At 34.6% G+C, this 23,805-nt stretch overlaps 2 protein-coding genes and 1 long non-coding RNA gene across 5 annotated transcripts; all 3 read left to right on the forward strand.

Moving 5' to 3' along the window:
• The first annotated feature begins 3,158 nt into the window (after positions 1 to 3,158).
• On the forward strand, positions 3,159 to 4,688 carry LOC114162169. The gene is made up of 3 exons (XR_003599149.1): positions 3,159 to 3,297; positions 3,418 to 3,485; positions 4,527 to 4,688. It is a non-coding gene; the product is annotated as an uncharacterized LOC114162169 (long non-coding RNA).
• A 269-nt stretch (positions 4,689 to 4,957) lies between these two features.
• LOC114164663 lies at positions 4,958 to 10,740 on the forward strand. The gene is made up of 2 exons (XM_028049400.1): positions 4,958 to 6,149; positions 10,508 to 10,740. The coding sequence occupies exons 1-2, from the start codon at positions 4,958 to 4,960 to the stop codon at positions 10,537 to 10,539; spliced, it is 1,224 nt and encodes a 407-aa protein (XP_027905201.1). The 3' UTR covers positions 10,540 to 10,740.
• A 5,169-nt stretch (positions 10,741 to 15,909) lies between these two features.
• LOC114162304 (uncharacterized WD repeat-containing protein C2A9.03) lies at positions 15,910 to 20,826 on the forward strand. Of its 3 annotated transcripts, XM_028046145.1 has the most exons (10): positions 15,922 to 16,144; positions 16,223 to 16,390; positions 16,491 to 16,577; positions 18,207 to 18,255; positions 19,171 to 19,305; positions 19,387 to 19,497; positions 19,586 to 19,677; positions 19,755 to 19,860; positions 19,938 to 20,024; positions 20,110 to 20,523. In XM_028046145.1, the coding sequence occupies exons 4-10, from the start codon at positions 18,253 to 18,255 to the stop codon at positions 20,521 to 20,523; spliced, it is 948 nt and encodes a 315-aa protein (XP_027901946.1). In that variant the 5' UTR covers positions 15,922 to 16,144; positions 16,223 to 16,390; positions 16,491 to 16,577; positions 18,207 to 18,252. The 3 variants fall into 3 exon arrangements, with proteins under 3 accessions (XP_027901944.1, XP_027901945.1, XP_027901946.1); XM_028046143.1 differs by lacking the exon at positions 18,207 to 18,255 and having other exon boundaries at positions 15,910 to 16,144; positions 20,110 to 20,826; XM_028046144.1 differs by lacking the exon at positions 18,207 to 18,255 and having other exon boundaries at positions 15,910 to 16,144; positions 19,390 to 19,497; positions 20,110 to 20,826.
• Positions 20,827 to 23,805: the final 2,979 nt, after the last annotated feature.

Below are 23,805 nucleotides of genomic sequence, written 5' to 3' on the forward strand. Positions count from 1 at the left end.
CACGACCACGAATTAGAGGGAAGGGAAGCTAGGGATTTTTTTGTTGATGAAGTACATACACGAAAAAGATAATAGGGATTAAGTTATGGATTTGAGTTTTCTAAATATTAAAATAATTAATTTTATTAAGTTAGTGTATTTTTTAAATTTAGGTGGATTAGTGGATCAACTCACTATAACCCGAATCGAAGCCGCATAGCCCGTGGGTTAATTGAGCTCAACTGATTTTGACCCATAACGACAAAAAAATTATTTTTTCAACCCGGTTCGACTCGAACTTGTGGTGAGTCGGGTTGGCTCACGGGTTCCAACTCACTTTGACATGTCTAAGTTTGACACATTTTCACTTCAATATTAGTTGAGAAACACGTTCAAAACGTTAAATGAACTTAACAAAATTTTGTTAAAAAAACTAAACCACAATTTCTAAAGTTAGGGACTAAATTGGGTCAAAATTTCAAAGATGGACTACCAATTTTCATCTAAAGTTAAAGGATCAAAGATAAAACATCAATAACATATTTGACCCATATATTAATCATAGTTAGTAATAAATTCGAACTCACCATGTGTTCCCTCCTCTTATATTATTGAAATAATCTTTTATTTTTAATTCAAAAATTTATTTAGTTATTATTTTTAAATTGATATACTTTATTATAATATTTAAAATTTTTAAAATATTATTGTTAAAATATCTCTTATCGACTTTAAATAAAACAAATTCATAGTATATAAATAATTTTTTAAGGTTGAATTAAACTTAAAATTTAGTTCTCAATATAGCATTAGAGTTCTTTTAAGTTTATTATAATAAAATTTATTATTTATTAGACATATTGTATCATTAATATCAAGTTGTTCAAATAGAGACAACTAAATAATATTTCTATAGCAATTAATATTATGAATTTTAAGTTTATGGATGATAGCATAAAATCCATAATAGATGAGAAAATCACTCCTTGAGTTAAATACGTTATAGTTTCATCTGGAAAAGTATGTGTGCAAAAAAAAAGTTTGAACTTGATATAAACGGCTAACTACTTTCATGTCTAGATGTATTTTTAATATATATATATATCAACATGTGATAAAATATTAAAGATCTTATATTAACTAAAAATAAAATAAACTACAAGAAAAATTCTATTTTGCTAGAGAAATTAGTGAAAAAAATATATTTGTAGCTAATATTTCGCTAATTTGTAAGGAAAAAGTGAAAGAATAAAATTGTAGCAAGTTTGTAGAAAAATAGCTACTGATTAGCCAGAATATATATTTGTAACTAATCTCTCATTAATTTGTGAGAAAATGGTGAAAGAAATAATTTGTAACTTTTTCATAACAAAATAACTACAAATTTACTATAACATATATTTGTAACTAATTTGTGACGAAATAGTGAAGGAATTAAATTATAGCTGGTTCATAGCAAAATTGTTAAAAATTTACTAAAATAATATATTTGTAGCTAATCTTTCTCAATTAAAAGATACTATAATTATTTTTAATTTTAATATAAATATATATTTTTTAATTTAAATTTTTTGAAATTATTTTTAGTTTAGATATTTTGAAATTATTTTTAATTTGAATATTTTAAAAATATTTTTTTAATATAATTGTATATATTGAAATATAAATTATCTATACAAATATTAATAAATTAATTAAAATATATAATAAAATAAGATAGGAGATTAAATATACAAATTTTAATTTTACTAAAAGAATTAACTGTTTATCTTACTAAAAGATAGGGATGTAATTAGATGTAAATCTATTTTAAAAAAATAGTTATTTTTATCAAAGTCCTAACAAATCATTAACCATCAATCATTATTATTAATAAAAGCATGTTAAAACACTAAATACAACATCTATAGTCCCTACAGTACATCACTTTTCCAATCAGATTTTTAAATGAAGAACCAATGGGAATAGTTTATGCTTTTGTTGAATATATTTCTTATAGGAAAAATTATGTCTGTAGTTTACTGCTTTCTTTTTTAGACCCCTGAACCTCCTCTAAATGCATTTACTATCAATAAGTCGTTTTCATGCTTTCAATTTATATGCATCCATCCTTTCTTTTTCAAGTGCTGGTCCTTGAGATATTTTTAAAGATTTTGTGAAGATATTTTTATGATTTTCATTTAAATACGTTGAGAATGTAAAATATTTGTATATTATCGTTCAATCTTATTTATCCTTCCGACTATTAATAATCCTTACATAATGGCCAAAATACACACATATTATACATATTATATATATATATATATATATATATATAATTTATTAATATTTATAATAACCAATTTGTTTTAAAGGTTATAATAAGCAACTTTGAAGACTTCTCAAATCTCTTCGTCGGTAAACAATATAAAAGAGCAACTATAAATTAATGTTGACGTTAATTAGTGCCTTTCACACTTTTCTTTAATCTTCGTCTTCCTTTAATCTAAACTGTCCTGTTATAAATAAATAAAAAAAATCAACCAGCAAGTCATGATTAATATGAATGATTGATAGTATAATATTTTTTTACATTAATATCACATAAAAACTAAACTAAAACTTGTATTTATAAAAATATGAATTGATAAAAAAAAAATTGAAACATCAAAGTGTGTTTTGTATAGTTTCTTATGCACCTTATTCCAAATTAAAGCATTTTTATCTGCCTGATTATTTTTACATTACTTATCTAGATACTTATGATGAATGTGAAATTGTTTCCCAATTATTTAATTCGATAAATTGTTTTAAGTATCGGTTTCTAACGTTGTGAGATTATTTAATAATCACAATTATACTCTAATTATCCTAAAGATGAAGGTTGTGTCCGATGTAATAAGATTAATAATACAAAACTAAAATAACAATTACTTCCTGTATTGTTATCAACCACTTAATGGTTATATGCTAACAATTTTCACGTTGAGTAACTTTCATTAACTTTTACAATAAAAAAAACGGTTTTAAACTTTTCCTATTAAAAAAAGCAATGTCGGAATGAAGAAACAACTTGAAATTATTGGAATATTTTGAAAATATTATAATAGATCATACGTGATGTGGGGACCCAAGTTTTCAGCCCCTAATCTCTTTTCTCTCTGCCACCCACTTCACTAAATTTTCATCACACTTCACAGCACCTCTTCTCTCTTCTTTTCCTCTACCATCTCTCTACCAAAAAGAGAATTCTGAACCTACTCTTCATCCATTTCAAAGCCCAGACCTGAGGCTAGCTCATGATCCCCTATCTCAACTGCAATTCCCCTTTTTCATGTAAGTTGTACCTAATCTTTACATTTTCTTCTTCAATTCGAAAATTGTAAAGATTTCCTTACTGTTGAGTCAATTTTGAGAACCAACAATCATTCTTATTCTCTGAACCTACATTTCCAGCTTAGAAGGTTGTACAATTAAGGAGCTCTTGGTAGAAAGGATTCTAGCTAGTTAAAAATCCTATAGAGGTAAGGGAAGCTAATTCCTCTTCTCAAAATTGTATGGAAAATCCATGGATGAGTTTGAATTGTATAATTAAGTGATGAATTCGTGTTTGTAATGCGTATGTTAGTGAAAATTTCTTGTTGATTGATAGAATCTGGTTTGTTGCATGTGGGAATAGGTGCATGACCTGATATTTTCGCCTAGGCGAGTTACTCTCGCCTGAGCGAAAGCATCAGGAGATGCACCTCTGTTCCTGCGCGAGGTCTCGCCCAGGCGAGCTGGGGTCGCCTGAGCGAGATAGCGATCTCGTCTGGGCGAACCAGCCTAGCCTGAGCGAGAATTCGCCCAGGTTTTTCTTTTTGCCCCTGTTAGTGCCTCGCCTAGGCGAGACTGACTCGCCTAAGCGAGATGACCTCTCGTCTAAGCTAGACTTTCTAGCCTGAGCGAGAGGTACTGCAGTAGTAGTGTTTTAAATCTGTTTTCCTTATTATAAATATATGTTTTACAGCATCTTTTTGCAATTTAGACTTTGTATGATTGAAATGCTATCATTGATGTGTTGAATGATTTAATTAGATGAATATAAATTTGAAGAAGAGGAAGTTGAATGGAATTTCAAGGGAAATTCAAGTGGAGTAGTAGTGTGTGTAAGGATGTGAGGAATCTAAATGGTTGGTATCCTGAAACTCCAATAATCATTCAAGCTCAGATAGAGTAGAATGGATTATGTCGTGAGGAGTAGCAGGAGGTCCTCGTCGTCGGACTCGATCAAGTCTTAGACGTGGAGGGGACTTACCCTGGGAACGGTCGGGTGAATACTCCATGTGTCCAGACTCTGCAGAGTCTGGAAACCGTTACAGGTGCAAGCCACCAAGAGCTCCAACGTCACTTACACAATCCGGATATAGAGTCTATAATTTATGATTGAATTACATGCTACAAATGCCATCTTTTATTGCAAAGTGTGTTGATATTTGTTTCTTTCAGTTAGCTTACCCTTCTTGTTGTGTCTGCTTTTTGCATATTACCCCTTTGCAATGATCACCTATGTTTGGTGGGAGCAGAGTTGAAACCTGATGGAGACGCTTCTTCTTGAGCAGAAGTTGGAGATTGGCGAGGAGTGCCACTATAGTTAGACTTTTACTGTATTATTTTGAGGTCTTGGGTGTAGTCTAGGATCCCCTTTTACCCACTCTTATCTGATGTATATGAGTTCTTAGATGTTTACGTGTAGAGGACTGTACTGGAGATGTTTATTCTACGCGTGTTTTGTTTGCTCCTACTATCTGCTATGTTTGACCATAATATAATGTTTTGTTTGATAGTATGGAAAACTATTAAATGGGATGTTACATTTTTGGTATCAGAGCAGTAGTTCCTTTAGGGTCTGTAGGTGTGAGCTTGCCTAGTTTTTGTTGTGTGTCTCTTATAGTATTTTGGCACAGTTGTGGAGTTTGCTAGATAAACTGATGTTTCTCTTTATGTGGTCAGAGCTATGGCACCTAGACCTCCTCCTCCTCCTATTCCTAGCCCGGATAGCTCTCACTTGGTGGGGACTATTGAGGCGATGTTGGCAGCCATGCAGCAGCAAAATGCTAACATGGTGAACCAGCACAACTTGGCCTTGCAGCAGATGGAGTCTGCTAGACTCGCAGCAGAGACCACCCAACAGAGGCACTTGGAGGCCTTACATCAGCTAGGGGAGAATCGATCTGTGGCTGGATCTTCCCAAGCTCCACCACCACGAGTGCAAGAATGGAGTTTGGAGGACTTTCTTAAGCATCATCCATCCCGCTTTGATGGCAAGACCACTCCAGATGAGGCAGATCAGTGGATGCGAGATATGGAGAGGATATTTGAAGCCAAAAGATGCCCACCAGAGAGTAGACTGGCATATTCTGAGTACTTACTAGCCGGAAAGGCTGTTCATTGGTGGTCTAGCATGAAGATGATGTTAGAAGACAGTAGGGAGACCATCACTTGGGAGCTATTCAAGAAGAAATTCTATGCTGAGTACTTCCCAGACAGTGTGAGGTATGCCAAGGAAATGGAGTTCTTACAGTTGATGCAAGGAGAGATGTCCGTATCTGAGTATGCGAAGAAGTTCAAGCACTTGGGCAGATTTCACACCTTAAGGATGGCAGAAGACTGGCAGTGTAGGAAGTTTGAGAATGGGTTGAGAGGTGATCTCAAACTCCTGGTGGCTCCACTCTCTATAAAGGAGTTCCCTGCTTTGGTGGAAAAAGCAAGAGTAATGGAGAAGCTGAAAGCAGAAGTTGAGGCCCAGCAACAGTCTCAACAGAAGGTGGGAGGACCATCTGGGTCCACGAGCCGACAGGATGATAGGAGGAAGCCCTACTCCAGACCTCCGCCTCAGGGGTCCAGGAGATTCTCACCACAGTCACATCAGTCTCCTCAGCATCAGTCCCCTCAGCACCTTTCTCCCAGGCCTCGGTGTTTTCAGTGCGGAGGGCCCCATATGAGGAGCACTTATCCTCAGCTTGGTAGTAGGTGGGCGTGTTATAGATGTGGCCAGGAAGGTCACATTCTCAGAGATTGCCCTACTGGCCGGAGCATAGTGCCAAGACTTTCGGCACAATCACAGTCGCAGCAGACACGAGGAAGTGCTAGACCTCAGGCAGCTGGTAGAGTATATGCCATGACGGGCACAGAGGCGAACAAAGCAGGTAATCTCATCTTTGGGTCTTGCATGATTGATGGTAGGAGCCTATGTGTACTATACGATTCAGGAGCGACACACTCTTTTGTGTCGGAGTCTATAGTGTTGGAGTTGGGTCTTCCGGCAAAGGAGCTCCAGTATGACCTGGTGGTGTCCACGCCTGCTTCTGGGTTGATCAGAACCTCGACCTTGTGTGCTAGGTGCCGGATCGAGGTTGAGGGACGCCAATACCGGGTAAACCTGATCTGTTTACCTTTGGAGGGCCTGGATGTGATCTTGGGAATGGATTGGCTATCCGCTAATCACATTCTTATTGATTGCAATGAGAAAAGGGTGTTGTTTCCCAACTCAGAGGATGAAGTTATGTTGATGTCCTCGCAGCAGGTAGATCAGGCCATCCAAGAGGGATCTCAGTGTTTCTTGATTCTAACTCAACTATCTGTTGAAAAGGAGGACGGACACCTTGAGACGACAGTGGTGAGGGAATTCTCTGATGTGTTCCTTGATGAGGTACCCGGCTTGCCCCCACCCAGAGAAATCGAGTTCTCTATTGACCTGGTACCTGGAGCAGGGCCAGTATCAATGGCACCTTACAGGATGGCCCCTGCTGAACTGGCAGAGTTGAAAAAGCAGATTGAGGAACTGCTAGAGAAACAATTCATCAGGCCCAGTGTGTCACCTTGGGGAGCGCCTGTGTTGCTAGTTAAGAAAAAGGATGGCAGCTCCAGGCTTTGTGTAGATTACCGGCAACTCAACAAGCTAACAATCAAGAACAAATATCCTCTGCCAAGGATAGATGACTTGATGGATCAGTTGCACGGCGTTGCAGTGTTTTCAAAAATCGACTTGAGATCAGGATACCATCAGATTAGAGTTAAGTCCGGTGATGTGCAGAAGACTGCTTTCAGGTCTAGATATGGGCACTACGAGTACGTAGTGATGCCCTTCGGTGTGACCAACACCCCTGCTTTGTTTATGGACTACATGAACCGAATTTTCAGGCCTTTTCTAGACAAATTCGTGGTGGTTTTTATCGACGACATCTTAATATACTCCCGGACTCATGAAGAACATGCAGAGCATCTGAGGATAGTCTTGAGTATCTTGAGAGAGAAGCAACTCTATGCAAAGCTGTCGAAGTGCGAGTTTTGGATTACCACAGTCCAATTCTTGGGGCATGTAATCTCGGCTCAGGGCATAGCAATGGACCCATCTAAAGTCGAAGCGGTATTAAAATGGGAGCGTCCTAAATCAGCGACGGAGATTAGAAGCTTTGTGGGACTGGCGGGATACTACCGGAGGTTCATTGAGGGGTTTTCTAAGATCGTGGCACCCTTAACACAGCTAACTCGTAAGGATCAGCCTTTTGCTTGGACTGATCGGTGTGAGAATAGTTTCCAAGAGTTGAAGCAGAAGCTGACCAGTGCTCCCGTTTTGGTGATTCCTGATACCAGTAGGCCCTTTGAAGTTTACTGTGATGCCTCCCATCAGGGGTTAGGGTGTGTTCTGATGCAAGAAAGGAGAGTGGTTGCCTATGCCTCTAGGCAGCTTAAGAGCCATGAGAAGAACTACCCCACACATGACCTCGAGTTAGCGGCTGTGGTGTTTGCACTGAAAATCTGGAGACATTATCTGTATGGTGCTCAGTTCCAGGTTATCCCCTATCACAAGAGCCTGAAGTATCTGTTCGACCAGAAAGAGTTGAACATGAGGCAGAGACGATGGATGAAGTTCTTAAAGGACTTTAATTTTGAACTGTTGTACCACCCGGGGAAGGCGAATGTGGTGGCAGATGCCCTAAGTAGAAAAACAGTTCATGCCTCTTATATGATGGTCAAGGAGTTGGACTTGATAGAACAGTTCAGAGACATGTAGTTACATGTGACTTTAGGAGAGGATGTCATTAGATGCAATCGTCTAACCATATCTAGTGATTTCCTCGTCCTGATAAAGGAGAGACAATCATCCGACCCCAAATTGAGAAGGACAACAGAATTGCTTGGTACAGATAAAGCCAAGGACTTTGAGATAGGAAGTGATGGGGTGTTGAGATTCAGAGGCAAGGTCTGCATACCTGAGGATTTGGAGGTGAAGGGCATGATTCTTGAAGAGGGGCACAAGAGTCGTTTTAGCATGCACCCAGGCATGACTAAAATGTATCACGATCTGAGGGAATCGTTCTGGAGGACGGGCATGAAGTCGGACATTGCTCAGTATGTGTCATCGTGTTTGACCTGTCAAAAGGCTAAGACAGAACATCAGAGGCCTGGAGGGATGCTGCAACAGTTGGAGATTCCAGAGTGGAAGTGGGATAACATTGCTATGGATATTGTTACCCATTTACCACGGACGGTGAGAAACCATGATGCTATATGGGTTATAGTAGACCGCCTGACCAAGAGTGCCCATTTCCTCGCAGTGAATCTGAGAATGTCCATGACGAAGTTGGCACAGATATATATCAATGAGATTGTGAGACTGCATGGAGTGTCGTTGAGCATAGTCTCTGATCGGGATCCCCGTTTCACCTCCCGTTTCTGGCAAACGTTACAGAATGCCATGGGTAGCAGACTGACTATGAGCTCAGTTTACCACCCCCAAACGGATGGCCAGTCCGAGAGAACAATACAGTCTCTTGAGGACCTCTTGCGGACATGTGTGCTGGATCACCTTGGCACGTGGGATGAAATTCTGCCCCTGGTAGAGTTTACCTATAATAACAGTTTCCATGCAAGCATTGGCATGGCGCCATATGAAGCTCTCTATGGCAGGAGATGCAGGACCCCTTTGTGCTGGTACCAAGACGGAGAGTCAGTGGTTGTAGGGCCAGAATTATTGAGGCAAACTACAGAAAAGGTCAAGCAGATACAAGAAAGGATGAAGGCATCTCAGAGCAGACAGAAATCCTATGCTGATCAGAGGAAAAGACCTTTGGAGTTTGCAGTGGGGGATCACGTTTTCTTGAGGATTACCCCAACCACTGGTGTAGGGAAGGCTATTCGCTCAAGGAAGTTATCTCCTAAGTTCATCGGTCCATATCAGATCCTGAGGAAGATTGGGCCAGTAGCTTATGAGATCGCTCTACCACCTCAGTTGTCTAACCTTCACTCTGTATTCCATGTCTCTCAGCTCAGAAAATATGTATCTGATCCTTCTCATGTGCTAGAGTTAGAAGATCTACAGGTGAGAAGAGATCTCTCGGTGGAGGTTCAGCCGGTTAGTCTTGGCGATAGTCAGACTAGACAACGCAAGGGGAAATCAGTCAGCCTGGTTCAGGTCATCTGGGATAGGAAAACAGGGGATTCTACGTGGGAGCTTGAAAAAGAAGTGAGGGAAACGTATCCACACTTGTTCTCTGGTGAGTCTTAATTTTCGGGACGAAAATTCTTGTTGTTGGGGAGATTGTGGGGACCCAAGTTTTCAGCCCCTAATCTCTTTTCTCTCTGCCACCCACTTCACTAAATTTTCATCACACTTCACAGCACCTCTTCTCTCTTCTTTTCCTCTACCATCTCTCTACCAAAAAGAGAATTCTGAACCTACTCTTCATCCATTTCAGAGCCCAGACCTGAGGCTAGCTCATGATCCCCTGAGCGAGATAGCGATCTCGTCTGGGCGAACCAGCCTAGCCTGAGCGAGAATTCGCCCAGGTTTTTCTTTTTGCCCCTGTTAGTGCCTCGCCTAGGCGAGACTGACTCGCCTAAGTGAGATGACCTCTCGCCTAAGCTAGACTTTCTAGCCTGAGCGAGAGGTACTGCAGTAGTAGTGTTTTAAATCTGTTTTCCTTATTATAAATATATGTTTTACAGCATCTTTTTGCAATTTAGACTTTGTATGATTGAAATGCTATCATTGATGTGTTGAATGATTTAATTAGATGAATATAAATTTGAAGAAGAGGAAGTTGAATGGAATTTCAAGGGAAATTCAAGTGGAGTAGTAGTGTGTGTAAGGATGTGAGGAATCTAAATGGTTGGTATCCTGAAACTCCAATAATCATTCAAGCTCAGATAGAGTAGAATGGATTATGTCGTGAGGAGTAGCAGGAGGTCCTCGTCGTCGGACTCGATCAAGTCTTAGACGTGGAGGGGACTTACCCTGGGAACGGTCGGGTGAATACTCCATGTGTCCAGACTCTGCAGAGTCTGGAAACCGTTACAGGTGCAAGCCACCAAGAGCTCCAACGTCACTTACACAATCCGGATATAGAGTCTATAATTTATGATTGAATTACATGCTACAAATGCCATCTTTTATTGCGAAGTGTGTTGATATTTGTTTCTTTCAGTTAGCTTACCCTTCTTGTTGTGTCTGCTTTTTGCATATTACCCCTTTGCAATGATCACCTATGTTTGGTGGGAGCAGAGTTGAAACCTGATGGAGACGCTTCCTCTTGAGCAGAAGTTGGAGATTGGCGAGGAGTGCCACTATAGTTAGACTTTTACTGTATTATTTTGAGGTCTTGGGTGTAGTCTAGGATCCCCTTTTACCCACTCTTATCTGATGTATATGAGTTCTTAGATGTTTACGTGTGGAGGACTGTACTGGAGATGTTTATTCTACGCGTGTTTTGTTTGCTTCTACTATCTGCTATGTTTGACCATAATATAATGTTTTGTTTGATAGTATGAAAAACTATTAAATGAGATGTTACACGTGAGAATTAAATATGAAAAGGAAAAATATTTGAATATGTTGGAATAATTATTAAAATGATTTTAAACATTATATATGAGAAACTGAATTGGTTTCAATATTATTTTTTGTGCGTTTTCACATTATATTATCTATCTACATGCTGAGTAAACAAAAAAAAGAACGAAAGAAACTATGAAGAGGTTAACCAAACCATGTTGGGCGAATTACGCTACTGATTTGAGCATCATGTCTCCATCATTATTCTTGTTTGAATAGTAGGTAGTGTTAGTGTTAATTTGAGTGACCCAACCACATTTTCAACCTGAAAATAATGGTACCCCCAATCATGGAATTCGTATTTAGCTCTATCTGTCTGAGCTTGGGTTTTCTTGTAACTTCTTTGGCTTTCCTTTTTGTATGAATCATCCACATTGTATTCATATATTTGGCAATTTCAACTAAAAAAAACACATTAAATTTAATTTCATTCCTCTGTTTCCTATGGCAAAACCCAGTTGTGCTTAAGAGGCTTGACTAATAAGGATTATCGTTTAAGAAAATGGACGGAAATAGGTTATTGAAAAGTACAATCATAACACCAAAAATAGAAAGTCACAATGAAAGCTCAACTATTATAACTCTGGATATAAAATATTATAAAAAATAATAATAATTATACGATTCAAGAAATTAAATCAAGTGGTCACCTTCCAAGTATGAATTTTATTTAATAGTGATTTATGTGGCGTTATAATGTGTATAAATTTTAATTGGACAGTTTATTTAAGCAACCATGAATTTGCGGATGTTCCAAGTAAGATACCAAATAATTATAAAAGAAATCATCTCTACTTATTTAAAATGTACAAAATTTACTTTGTGTCTTTTTTTGTATGATAATACTAATAAAAAAGGAGGCATATTTTTTTTTTCACATTTTTGAGTATATGGAAGTGAAAATGTTTATTATTAAGTTATCACAAGGTTATAGAAAAATATTTTAAATATATTTTACTTTTCAGAAGAAAAAAAATGCATATTTACACAGCTATAAGTCTATGAGTTTTCTTGGATTAGTTTGTCCATATCTTTAAAAAGAAGTATGAAGATATAATATTAAAGTGTAGTATAATGGTATAATGATAAGGAGAAAAAACAAATTAAGTGATGGATACTTTTTGGTTGAATTGAATGATATTATTAATCAAATTTAAATTGAAAAAAAAAAAGTTAAATTTAAACTTAACTTCTTCAACTTAAATTCAAATACATACTAAATAGTAAACTTTTCAAAATATGATAAAAAGATAAATTTAGTGCATCAATATGGAAGTGAAAAAACTAAGATATTTTTGAAGAAAAAACAAAGTGATGGTGGTCCAACCAAACAGGGCAGTGACATAACCCGGAGATGGAAAAGTTGCTCTTTTATAAAAGTGTAATAAATTATTTTTAATTCTATTATAATTTTTATTTTATTTAAAATTTAGATATATTTTTAAAATACTAAAAGTTAACCAAATACATAAAAGTAATCCCGATTATAATAGTGTTAGGAGGGTGATTCAACCACATAAGGTTCCTAATTATGAGATAAAATAATTGGATAATAACTCTGCATTAACGTTACATAGAAATTAAACTAGAAATAGAAGATAATTTAAGTGATGATAATACCATACATACATATTGATGTTTTCAGTGCATTTTGACGCGTGGCGTCTCTTTAAGAAAGCTTCCCTTGACTAAACGGCAATTCAGTGATGTCGTTGCAATCCAATTCAATGTTGCGTTGTCTTGTCATAGTTCTTGCCAAACGCTTCCAAACCAACGTTACATTATACCATGTTTGTTTGAGTTGAAAGCAGCATCTCCGTTGATTGTACGTTAGATAGAACCCGTAACGTTTTTCTTTGTGCGCATTCTACCTCGATTTTATTCTCACCATTTTCTATTATTTCTCATTTTCAAAAATGTTAATCATTCAAAAATAATATTTATGTATCCTGAAATTAGAATTTAAATTAAGTTGAAGAAACTTAATAATATTTGATGAATTTAAGCAAGCACTTAGAGAAACACAAGAAACAATGAACCCAGACCATTATAACAATTGGAATAGGCGGTGAAACCGAGGTTCAACCATGATTTAGGATTAAACCAAAGCTGGGAAACTCGTGTCCTAACTAATCATGGTTAAGAAAACGGTGAACAAACGGTGTGAGGTATTCGGGAAATGGAAGTATGTGGGACAGGCCTTTGACACATGCCACGTGGTGAAACCAGCGATCGCCAGGCTTCGTGAACTTTCCTCTGAATCAGCCACGTGGACTCCGCAAATCGCTACTGGTGGATTATATTACCCCGTCCCTAGCAACCATTGGCTCAACGGGACCACATTTCTATTTTTTTTTCCAACCGTGTAAAGCTTATTCTTTAAATTCAATTTTCTACATTTTTTCTCCGTAAAAATAAGATTATCTACAACTTGTTATCACTTATACGAATAATAATATCAATTTTTTAATTTCACAATTTTTTTGCAGAGTATGAGATTGGATATGATATGTTGGAGGATGCCATTGAAATTTGCTTGTTCGTCAACTCTTTTTTTTATGGACAAACAGACCATGTGCAGACGTGGGAATTCTGAGAATGAAAAGGTTGAAATGCATTTTTGAAAATTTAAATGTCTGCAAAAGTAATTAATTGTGTGTATAAGTATAATTTTTTATTAATGATTAAAAGAAATAACATGATTATATAATTATTAATATAGAGTTAAAAGAGTAATAAGGTTTATTCAAATATTTAACTATGATAATTTTAATTCACTAGTGATTTGTAGTGTTGTATTATAGGTGACGAATTTGCTTCGATGTGTGTTGTGTTATTTTTCTATGTTCATCTCATATTTTTCATTACTGATAATCTATCATTCATTTATATTTAATTTATATTTAGCTGGATTCAAAATAACTTAGACTAGAACATCAAGTAAAGTTTTGTTGAGTCTAACTTAGATCAAATTTAGGTTGAGTTAGATCAACGTGAGATTGAGATAAATCAAATTAAATTCGACGAAATTACGTTGAACTCGTGGTTGGTTAAAACATCAAGTCTGGTCAGGATTATATCAAACTAAATTAAAACAATCTCACATGAAGATGAACTTGTTTTATTAAAACTAAAGTGAAATTGAATCGGTTAAAAGTAATATTAATTCGAATTACAAGTATTTAAAATATAAAGTTGAGAATATAAAAGATTCTAAATTCTTGTAATTTTTTTTCAAAGCGTAAATAATTCAATTACTCTAATAAAATTATAAAATTTTAACTTTTTCAAAATTTATTATAAAAAACACATTTTATCATATAACATTTAAATTCTCTAGAAAAAAAAATTATGATATCCATATACATATTTATATTATACTGAATATAAAGTTAAGCATCCCCGGGTAATGGATTTGATGATAAGAGATTCGCATCCCATGCCATGGACATAGGTAATTCCATTCCTTTGTATATTCTCTCAGATCCAATATATGCTATTCAACATGATACCACTAAATCACAAAGCACAGATAAAAGTCCCTTCATCATCATGAAAAATACCCCTCCAACATGAAGATTTTACGTGTACCCATTTAGCCGATATATGGAAGCTTTTGTATTATTGAACACATGTACCAAATTTAAATAATAGTTTTTTTTTCATTTATATTCAAAATTAAAAGACGGTATATTGATAGATATTTTTTTATATAAAAATTAATGACTTTTTTTATTTGCAGATATTTTATTTTTGGATTTAATTGATAATTTATTTGTTTACACTTAAAACTAAATAAAATTATTATTAATACATATTTTACTCACCTAATTGAGCTTACATCAAATTCAAGGACTGTCAATAGACAAACATCTTCCTTATCTTATGGATAATCTTCTTGTTAAGACTATTAAAGAAAATATAATATTCTTTACATTTTGAAATATTCGTAAGAATTTTTCCATATTCAAGTAAATTTTTATTAACTATTGAATATAATTGCAAAATGAATGAGTTATTAAAAAAAATCTGATTTCAATTAATATTTTTAAGAGCATTCAAATCAATATAATACTCAAGAGATTTAACCAATTAAGGAATAAAAAACAAAATTATAAATATATAATTTCTTAAATTTAAACATGGTATTCAGAGAAATAACATAATTAAAACTAGAAGACACAGGTAAAAAAAACCAAATATTGAATATTTTAGATCGTGAGTTTGTTGCTGCTATCCTGTCCGAAGATTTAAAAATATATTAATATTCGTATATTAATTTTTTTAATATATTTAAAACATTAAAATTAGTATCCATACAAATATTTTGAAAACATGACAGATAAATAATATAAAAAAATGACATAGAAAAACTCAACAGATAATCTAAATTAATATTTCTGAATTAAAAACATCCTAAACTCATAATTAAAATAAAAATAATTCTTTGTATTATAGTTTGAGATATTTATTCTCTTCTAACTTAGATGTTGTTTTTAAGTTTTAGAAAATAATTTTCTTATCGTAAGTTCTTATTTCTGCAATCATTTTCAAGTTTAAACTTTAATTCAAAAATAGCTTAAGAAAAAGAGAAAAAACTAAACCATACATATATTAAATAATATGGTGGCTGAACTCTGATGGCATTCAATAAGATAAAGTACTATACAATCAAATTAAAATATTTTTTCATGATAGGGAATTAGTTTTTATTAAAAGTCTACTCTGACTTGTAAGAAAAAATTCGCCTTTCATTTTTTCTATTTCATCCAAATAAAAAGAAATTGACTACCACCTCCTGTCATTATTATACTATAATTTAAAATTTTAAACAAATCGTGAAATTTAGAAACAAAAGTAATGAGAAAACGATGACGTCAGAGTGGTCCTACCAAACCCAAGCCCTGCGGTTTGATGAGCAGAGGTTAGAAGTTAACGGCAGAGACAGTAAAGTAACGGTCGGTTAAATGGAGCCCAGAGTTTGCATTCCACATTCCTCCTAATACCGAAACGGCGGGTCCCACCCTTCTCCCTTCGCTTCCCTTCCCTTCTTCTCTTCCCTGCTCCACTCTATAAGTACACCACCACACACTTTCACCCTGCGCCCTTTTCCTCATCTCAATCTTCTTATTCTCTCTCAAAATGGAGCACTTCAACAACGACGATCTTGAGTACGTCGGCGACCACTACTACGACGACGTTTCTGATTTCCATGGCCACACCTCCGGCGACATTCTTCCTCAGCAACCCTCCCATGCCGACTCCCACGACTCTGACTTTGACTTTGACGACGAAGATCTCCTAACCGTATGCCTTCTTCGCTATTGCTTCTTTCTCTTTCTTTCCTTTTGTTTCAGTCATTAACGTTCTCTTTTGCGAAAACAGAGTAATGCAAAGACTGATACCACCGCTTCTGAAGCCAGAAACGGGAAGGACATCCAGGGAATCCCCTGGGAGAGGCTCAATTATAGCAGAGACAAGTACCGCGAGACTCGATTGAAGCAGTATAAGAATTACGAGAGCCTCTCCCGTTCACGCAACCACCTTCATAAGGTTTTTCTCTCTTGTTTTTGGATCCTAATAGTACTAAGTAAATAATAAATTAATATCATTTGGTACCGTTTTTCTTAATTTTATTTATTTTTTTCTGCAGGAGTGCTTGAACGTGCAGAAGGGGAAGACCTTCTATGACTTCTTCTTCAATACCAGGCTCGTCAAATCCACAATTGTGCATTTTCAGGTAGAGACTTTGTTCATCGCCGCTTATTATGTAGATTCCAGAAATTGGAGGGTACAGGGGTCTCATTTAGTTGCGATGTGCCTTTTTCACTGTTACATGTTGGCTTTAAACGTTTATCACTGTAATTATAATTAAATAACTTGAAGTTATAAACATGCGTTCATTGATGTTACATGAAGTCTTTGTTATACTTTTTGTAATAATTTTTAATCTTGTTTTCATGGACTACTGTTATCAGATAAAATGGGTTATTTGCTTTAATGCGTGCAGGTTTTCTGTACTGTTGTTCGCCTCAGCCATACCTGGCTGAGAGTTATCTGACTGAAAAGTTTTGCTGTGCATAATTTTTGTATTCTAGTTTTGCAGGGTATGTAATTTGTATTGTTCTTCTACACACAGATTTAATTAAAGGCGACTTCCCTCTATTTAAGGATTTAAATAGGATCTCTTTGGTATTTTACATGTATAAATTCTCATCCAAATTTAAGCTTTGTATATTTTTAAGATTAACATATGTAAACCTTTTTTCTCTTGAACATAATATATTATATCATTAATTAATTTGTCTGGGAAAATTTTATGCTGTTCCCGGATTTCTTTATAAAAGGAATTGAATCTTCTTTTAGAAGATTTTTCTGATAAAGATGTTTCAGCAGTTTTCTTATCATTTGCCTTACTTGAAGGCTTTTTAACCCAGAATTTTATTCACGGATCCTCATGCTTTTCTCCCCGTCCGTTTACAGTCTGTTTGTTTATTGAACTTTCATTGATATGAAATCAAAGGAGTCAGTTTTCAAGAGAATATCTTCGATAGATGCCAGAATTTTTTTTCTTCAGACAAGACGGTTTCATTATAATTTATGGGTATGGATGCATAAGGCCATGCTATGACTTGACATGCTCAAGAGTTTGGTGATTTCCTGTAAACAGATTTTGTTCCATGTGTGTTAATATGCTTATAAACAGATTCTGTTCCATGTGTAATATGCGTACTTGCAAAATAGTGATGGAGCACAAACAGCACCTACCCACATCCACATGCGACACTTTGGATTAGAGAGCAGATCTTTATCGACTTTTTCCACATTTTTTTTTCCCAAAACTAACATAATGATTTTGTGTTGTATTACACCAATATTGTTTCTAAGTGGAACTAGCAGAGTCTTCCACTATTAAAGTTAGTCTACCTTTATTTATTTTTCGTCGAGCCAAATATGTAAATGGTTGATGTGCTTTCTTGTTGGGCTCCCGGAGGAGACAACTTACACGGTTGACAGATTGTCTTGTATATGCTCTTTTTACTTTTAACCGTGCATTTATCTTTCTTATCTACTACTGGAGTGACTTAAGACTATAACAGTAGTAAGTTTTGTACTTATACGGTTGAAAAATAATCTGTACTGAATTCTGCAGCTTGAATAATCTTGAATAATTCAATGTTTGTTTCCCATTACTGTTTGCTAATTTTTATGTATGGTCAGTCCCTTACACTTATGCAAGCATTCTTCTCTATAATTGATATCTATTTGTGAAAATAGTAGCTGTAGCTCTATTTTTTTTTTCCTGCAATTTAATCTATTACTTAACATGTTTTTGCATTTGGGCCCTCTATTTATCTCTTTATGTCAGCTTTTAAAGCAGGTGGAAAGTGAGCAGCGTGGCAGGACATTATAATATGGTATGATAGGAAAATATCTGACCAGATCTGAGAGGGCTCTAACAATATCTATTATTAGTTAGTGTTGATCTTTTCCTTGTCAAGAGAGGCTTTTACCTCTTGATCCTTCATTCTTAGTTGTGTATTTCTACATTCTTATTGTCTATAGAATAGTAATAATTTAATTACTGTTTATTGTACGTTTAGTCCTTTTCGTACCTTAGATAGTCTGTTACCTGACTAATGATGTAAATGTTAGTAATAATTCATTCTGTATAGAACTGTGCTAGTTTGATAAATTCTATTGTATTTTAGAAAAATTGTACTCCGCATCATAGAGTCATGAAGCACTTTATTATTTGTTTGGAACTCACATGATCATGAACTGTGCATGTGTCAGTGATTGTTGATTTCTACGAAATTACACAATCACTACGGTGTTTACACATGAATAGAACGATAACCTTTTTTTTTCTCTACCTGTCTTGTTCTCCCTCCAGGAATCAGAGTCATCCATTGTAGTTCGGCCACTGGCATGCATCATGTCCATATTTAACACCAATTACTTGATTTCTGCCTCTTTTGTAATAACGGAAATAGCAAAGATGTATAGCTTTTTCTACTTTCTACAATTCTGAGCCTAAGTCCAACGTCACGTGACATACACATACTCTGAACCAATTAGAAGACACAGTATACTAAAACAGCAGCTTAATTCCACAACACTTCGATATCGTATACCCTACTATTCTGTGTTCTAATAATTAGATTAATTGTTAATTGATAGAAATATTTGTAATTAAATCGTCATGCTCAATTCTAGAACTTGGTGCTTAGAGGGATATTGGTGGCTTGTTTAGGATATTATATTTTCTCTTACTTTTTACCTGTGGGGTATTGATATTGATGTCATCAATATATTTGTTGTCTGTGCAGCTGAGGAACTTGTTGTGGGCAACTTCGAAGCATGATGTATACCTTATGCAAAACTACTCAGTGATGCACTGGTCCGCAGTATTACGAAGGGCTAAAGAAGTGCTTAACGTAGCCAAACCAATTGTTCCAAGTCTGGTACGTGGCCACTTAGTTAATCATATTTGTTTCTGTTGTACCCAATGCAATGGATATTAGTGTGTTTTTGTTCATATGTAGAAGCGTCCTGGATTTTTAGCTCAGCCAGTCTCTAGAGTGCAAATAAGCACCATGACTGTTAAGGAAAATCTGATGGTGGCAGGTGGTTTCCATGGTGAGCTTATATGCAAGGTATGGTTTTCATTATTTGTTTCAACTCAATCTAATAATTAACCGAATGAAGCCCCCTTTTAATGCGTGTGAATTATTTGTGGACCAGAATTTGAAGAAGCCTGGAGTTCTATTTTGTGGTAAAATAACTACAGATGATAATGCCATAACCAATGCTGTGGACGTTTACCGCAATCCAGCGTAAGCAGCTAAATGCAGACACTTCTGTTTAAGATTTTTGTTTTGGTTGAGTTCACAACTTAACCTTCATTTTGCAGTGGGTCGTTGAGGGTCATGACAGCAAATAATGATTCCCAAGTTCGGGTTTTTGATGCAGAGAATTTTGCTTCTCTTGGTTGTTTCAACTATGATTGGTCTGTTAATGTGAGTATCATCAACTGATATTCCTTTTACTATTTTTGAAGACGACAGCGGTTATCTTTACACATTGGCCATTGCAGAATATTTCGGCTAGCCCGGATGGGAAGTTGTTAGCTGTACTTGGGGACAGTACAGAGTGCTTGATAGCTGATGCTAACACTGGAAAGGTACTTCAATTTGCAATTGTTTTTAAGGTTTTATTTTCCTTAATCTCTTGCGATTCCTGATTATATATATTATGGTATCGCTCAGATTACTGGAAGCTTAAAAGGTCACTTGGACTACTCTTTTGCATCGGCGTGGCATCCAGATGGACGGATATTAGCTACTGGGAACCAGGACACAACTTGCAGGTTGTGGGACATAAGAAATCTTTCACAGTCTATGGCTGTGTTAAAGGGAAGAATGGGTGCAATAAGAGCCTTAAGATTCACCTCTGATGGACGGTTTTTGGCCATGGCTGAGCCTGCAGACTTCGTCCATGTTTTTGACTCTCATTCTGGTTATGTAGAAGGTCAAGAGATAGATCTATTTGGCGAGATTGCTGGTATATCCTTTAGCCCAGACACAGAGGCTCTATTTGTGGGCATTGCTGACAGAACCTATGGTAGCTTGTTAGAGTTCGTCAGAAAACGTTACAATTATTACCTGGACTCCTTTTTTTAGTGGAGTGCTGTGCCTTAACGCATGTACAGCGATCTGCATATAACACCATAGAATTTCTAAAATAGGTTTATCTTCCCAGGGTTTTCTTGTTCTTTTTAATTAGTGGAGAGGCAAGATGTAAATTTTGGCTCCAGGAAACTATTTTTTGTGATTTTTTTTAGTGTTCAAGCAGCTGATTACATTTTGCCTCGGAGAATGTCCTTGCTTGCTATTGTATATTAAAAACAATAAGCAACATACTTAAACTTATGTTTCCCAAGTCTAGCCTCAACGTTTACATTAAATTTTAAATGAGTATAATGATGAACACGTTTATTATTAGTTTTTATAGTTTATTTACACACTTTAATTGTTGACATGTAATTATGAGTATTTTCCTTTATAAAATAGTTTTAATTGGCTGTGTATAGATGCTTATTAGCTATTTATATATACTTTTTCGTCTAAATTATATTTACGCATCGATTTCTATATTATTTTCAATATTAATGATGACGTGATAAGATGTGTTTAAGACTAGTTTTTTGTATTTTCGTTAATTAATTCAAATAAAATAAAATTATAAGCATTTTATGATAAATATACATATTTATTTGAAATCTATATTATGATATAGATTAGAGTTTAAAAGAAATTCTGTAATAGAGAAATGAGTCTTACTATATTAGTCCATTTAAAATATTCAACAATTAAATGGAATTAATTTCACAAATTATAACTATGAGTTGTACTAAGCAGTGTAAAAAGATAAATAGAAGTATTAATAGATCCATTAATTACTATTAGAAATATAATTAAAATAAAGAGTTTAAATAGAAACAAACTAGAAATGCAATTAATAGAAATATAAGACTAATTTTTTTTATAATAATATATATTGTTGTAGTTGAGTATAAGAAAAAAGTAATAAATTATATTAATGTAAAAATAATTAATTTAATAATATTTTAAATAATTTTTAAGCCAGCGTAAGTATATCTAAAATATGAAATGAAATATTAATCATTTTAATGTAATATGTACATACTATTGGTAACATATTTTTCCTTCAATTCTTCCTAAATACATCTTTAAAGTCTTTATAAGTATGTTAGTTTTTTTTATTTTTAGTGTTTATTTTATTAAAGCCTCCTTAAATAACATCTTAAACTTTTAATAACTATGTATATAGAGAAACTGAACTGGGTTGTGCCATCTGTCACTGGGCAGTTGCATACTGCCATGTCCCCAACCATCAAACCAACTTGTCGATCAACCTCCGACGATGCAGTGTGTGACATACATTTCTTCTTCTCATGCTAATTATGCCTTACAACTTTATTTAAGTATTCAGAGATTAATATCAATTTGACTCAACCCGCGGAAAATTAAACAGACTTGAATTCATTCAAAAGCGTGTAAAAATACACAATTTTCCTTGGCAGGTGGTAGACAGAGAAGGAACAACCAAATGAGGATACAACTGTAACTTAACTTTCTTTTAAAAAATGTATATTTTCTATGTTACATATTGGTTAAACTAAATTAACTATGGACTGTTCTAACCTAAGGCCAATGAAGACGAGTTTGGTGTCCAAATATTAAAAAGGAGAATGATTATTTTAGTACCGTCCAAAACAAACCAAGATTTGACATTCATTCCATAACTTTGAGTCACTCGCTAACAGAGGTCCCACTCTCTCACCAATTAAGTCATGCAAGAAACCTCCCTCCATTTTTAATATTTTTACTTCTTCGCTTTTACTTTTCATTATTCCCATATTAAATTGGATTATGTTATACCAACCATTTTGGTTTACTGCAAACTCTGTGTTTTAATAATTAAATTGATGAATGAAGGGAAGATGGCGTTTTCTGACGGTGCCCCCACAGAAAGCTTTGCTTGCGTATGCGCAAAATAGTTCCCAATTTTAATTTTTAATGTCGACACTGAAGTCTACATCATCGTTATTAATACAACCTCCTTAATGTTCTTGCGGGAGCAATGTGTCAGAATTTGAGCATGCCCAACTACTTGGGTGTGCTTTGTTAATTAAAGATTTGAATGCGTTGAACGTTCTAAAATTCACGACTTCTTCAGTTGAATCTTTCTGCAACCGACTTAAGAACAAGTGATGATCGATAATTTGGTAGACCAGAGAGAGAAGGTGGCAAAATCTTCAACGTTAGGAATTTTTGCAAACATTTGGTGTTCAGAATACACGTTCCTTCCATTCCTTCAACAATGCCATGGGACTGGGAACCTCTGAATCTCGACAAATGGAAAGGACTCGCTAGACTCGTATTCCTTTTTTCGCAACGTTAACATTTTTTTTTGTCATTTTAAAATTTAATTCTACTATGCTAATGTCATTTTATCGCGTTTTCTTATGTTTTTGAACAATTGATTATTTTTTTTACATATTTTTAGAATTACTTCAATCTAGTTTTTTCGTCAACCTTCTTATAATTAAAATTTGTATATTCTAAAAAAAGTTATACATATATATATATATATATATATATATATATATATATATATATATATATATATATATTCCAAGCGTCTGTGATGAATTTGACATATTTTAAATAATGAAAACTAACATTTTTAGCACGGAAGAAAATTTTAAGATGTCTTAAAAATTTTACATATTTCAAGGGTTTTTTTAACACTCAGATTTTTTTTTTCAATTTGAGAAAAAAAATAATGTTTTAATTAGTGCGTTTATATTAGTGGAACTAATTCAAATACTTTAACAAATATAATTAATAAAAGGTATTTTCTTTGATTTTATGTTTTTAAGCGAGGTTAATAATTAAAATAAGAATTTAAAATACATAAAATTACTGTACACGAGAATTAAAATAATAGCATTTGTTAATATTAACTCGAAATGGATGAGAAAAATTCACATCCAAATTTTGCAAATCTTGTAATGTTGTTATTGTTCTATTTAAGGCTGAGTTCTTTTGGGGAGATGTAATGTTCACAAGGAATGGGGAGAGATGATTAGGAGGTGAGTATCATATTCTTTTGGAGGTGATACAAGGTCATGGGAGAAGATGATTAAAGGGATTGACTAAAAATTCATTCTCACTATCTATAGTGAGATGAGAGGGTGACACAACTGGATTTACTAAATTATCCTTCATTATTTAATTTTTATTACATGTGATTTAACTGTTAAAATCAATACACGTGATTTTAGTTCACTTTCTTAATTCTATGTTAACGATGGTAATAATTTATTATGGTTATAATAAAAAGTTATTACTTCTAAAATTACTATTAAAAAGAAA

Source organism: Vigna unguiculata, chromosome 9, assembly GCF_004118075.2.
Source record: "Vigna unguiculata cultivar IT97K-499-35 chromosome 9, ASM411807v1, whole genome shotgun sequence".
Lineage (NCBI taxonomy): Eukaryota > Viridiplantae > Streptophyta > Magnoliopsida > Fabales > Fabaceae > Vigna > Vigna unguiculata.

Excerpts from the sequence above, each read along its gene's own strand:
- LOC114164663 (XM_028049400.1), top strand. The coding sequence starts at position 4,958 with ATGGCACCTAGACCTCCTCCTCCTCCTATTCCTAGCCCGGATAGCTCT. Across the intron at positions 6,150-10,507 it reads CACAGAGGCGAACAAAGCAG|AGTTGAAACCTGATGGAGAC; the intron begins GTAATCTCATCT and ends TGGTGGGAGCAG.
- LOC114162304 (XM_028046143.1), top strand. The coding sequence starts at position 15,980 with ATGGAGCACTTCAACAACGACGATCTTGAGTACGTCGGCGACCACTAC. Across the intron at positions 16,391-16,490 it reads CACGCAACCACCTTCATAAG|GAGTGCTTGAACGTGCAGAA; the intron begins GTTTTTCTCTCT and ends TTTTTTCTGCAG. Across the intron at positions 16,578-19,170 it reads CCACAATTGTGCATTTTCAG|CTGAGGAACTTGTTGTGGGC; the intron begins GTAGAGACTTTG and ends TTGTCTGTGCAG.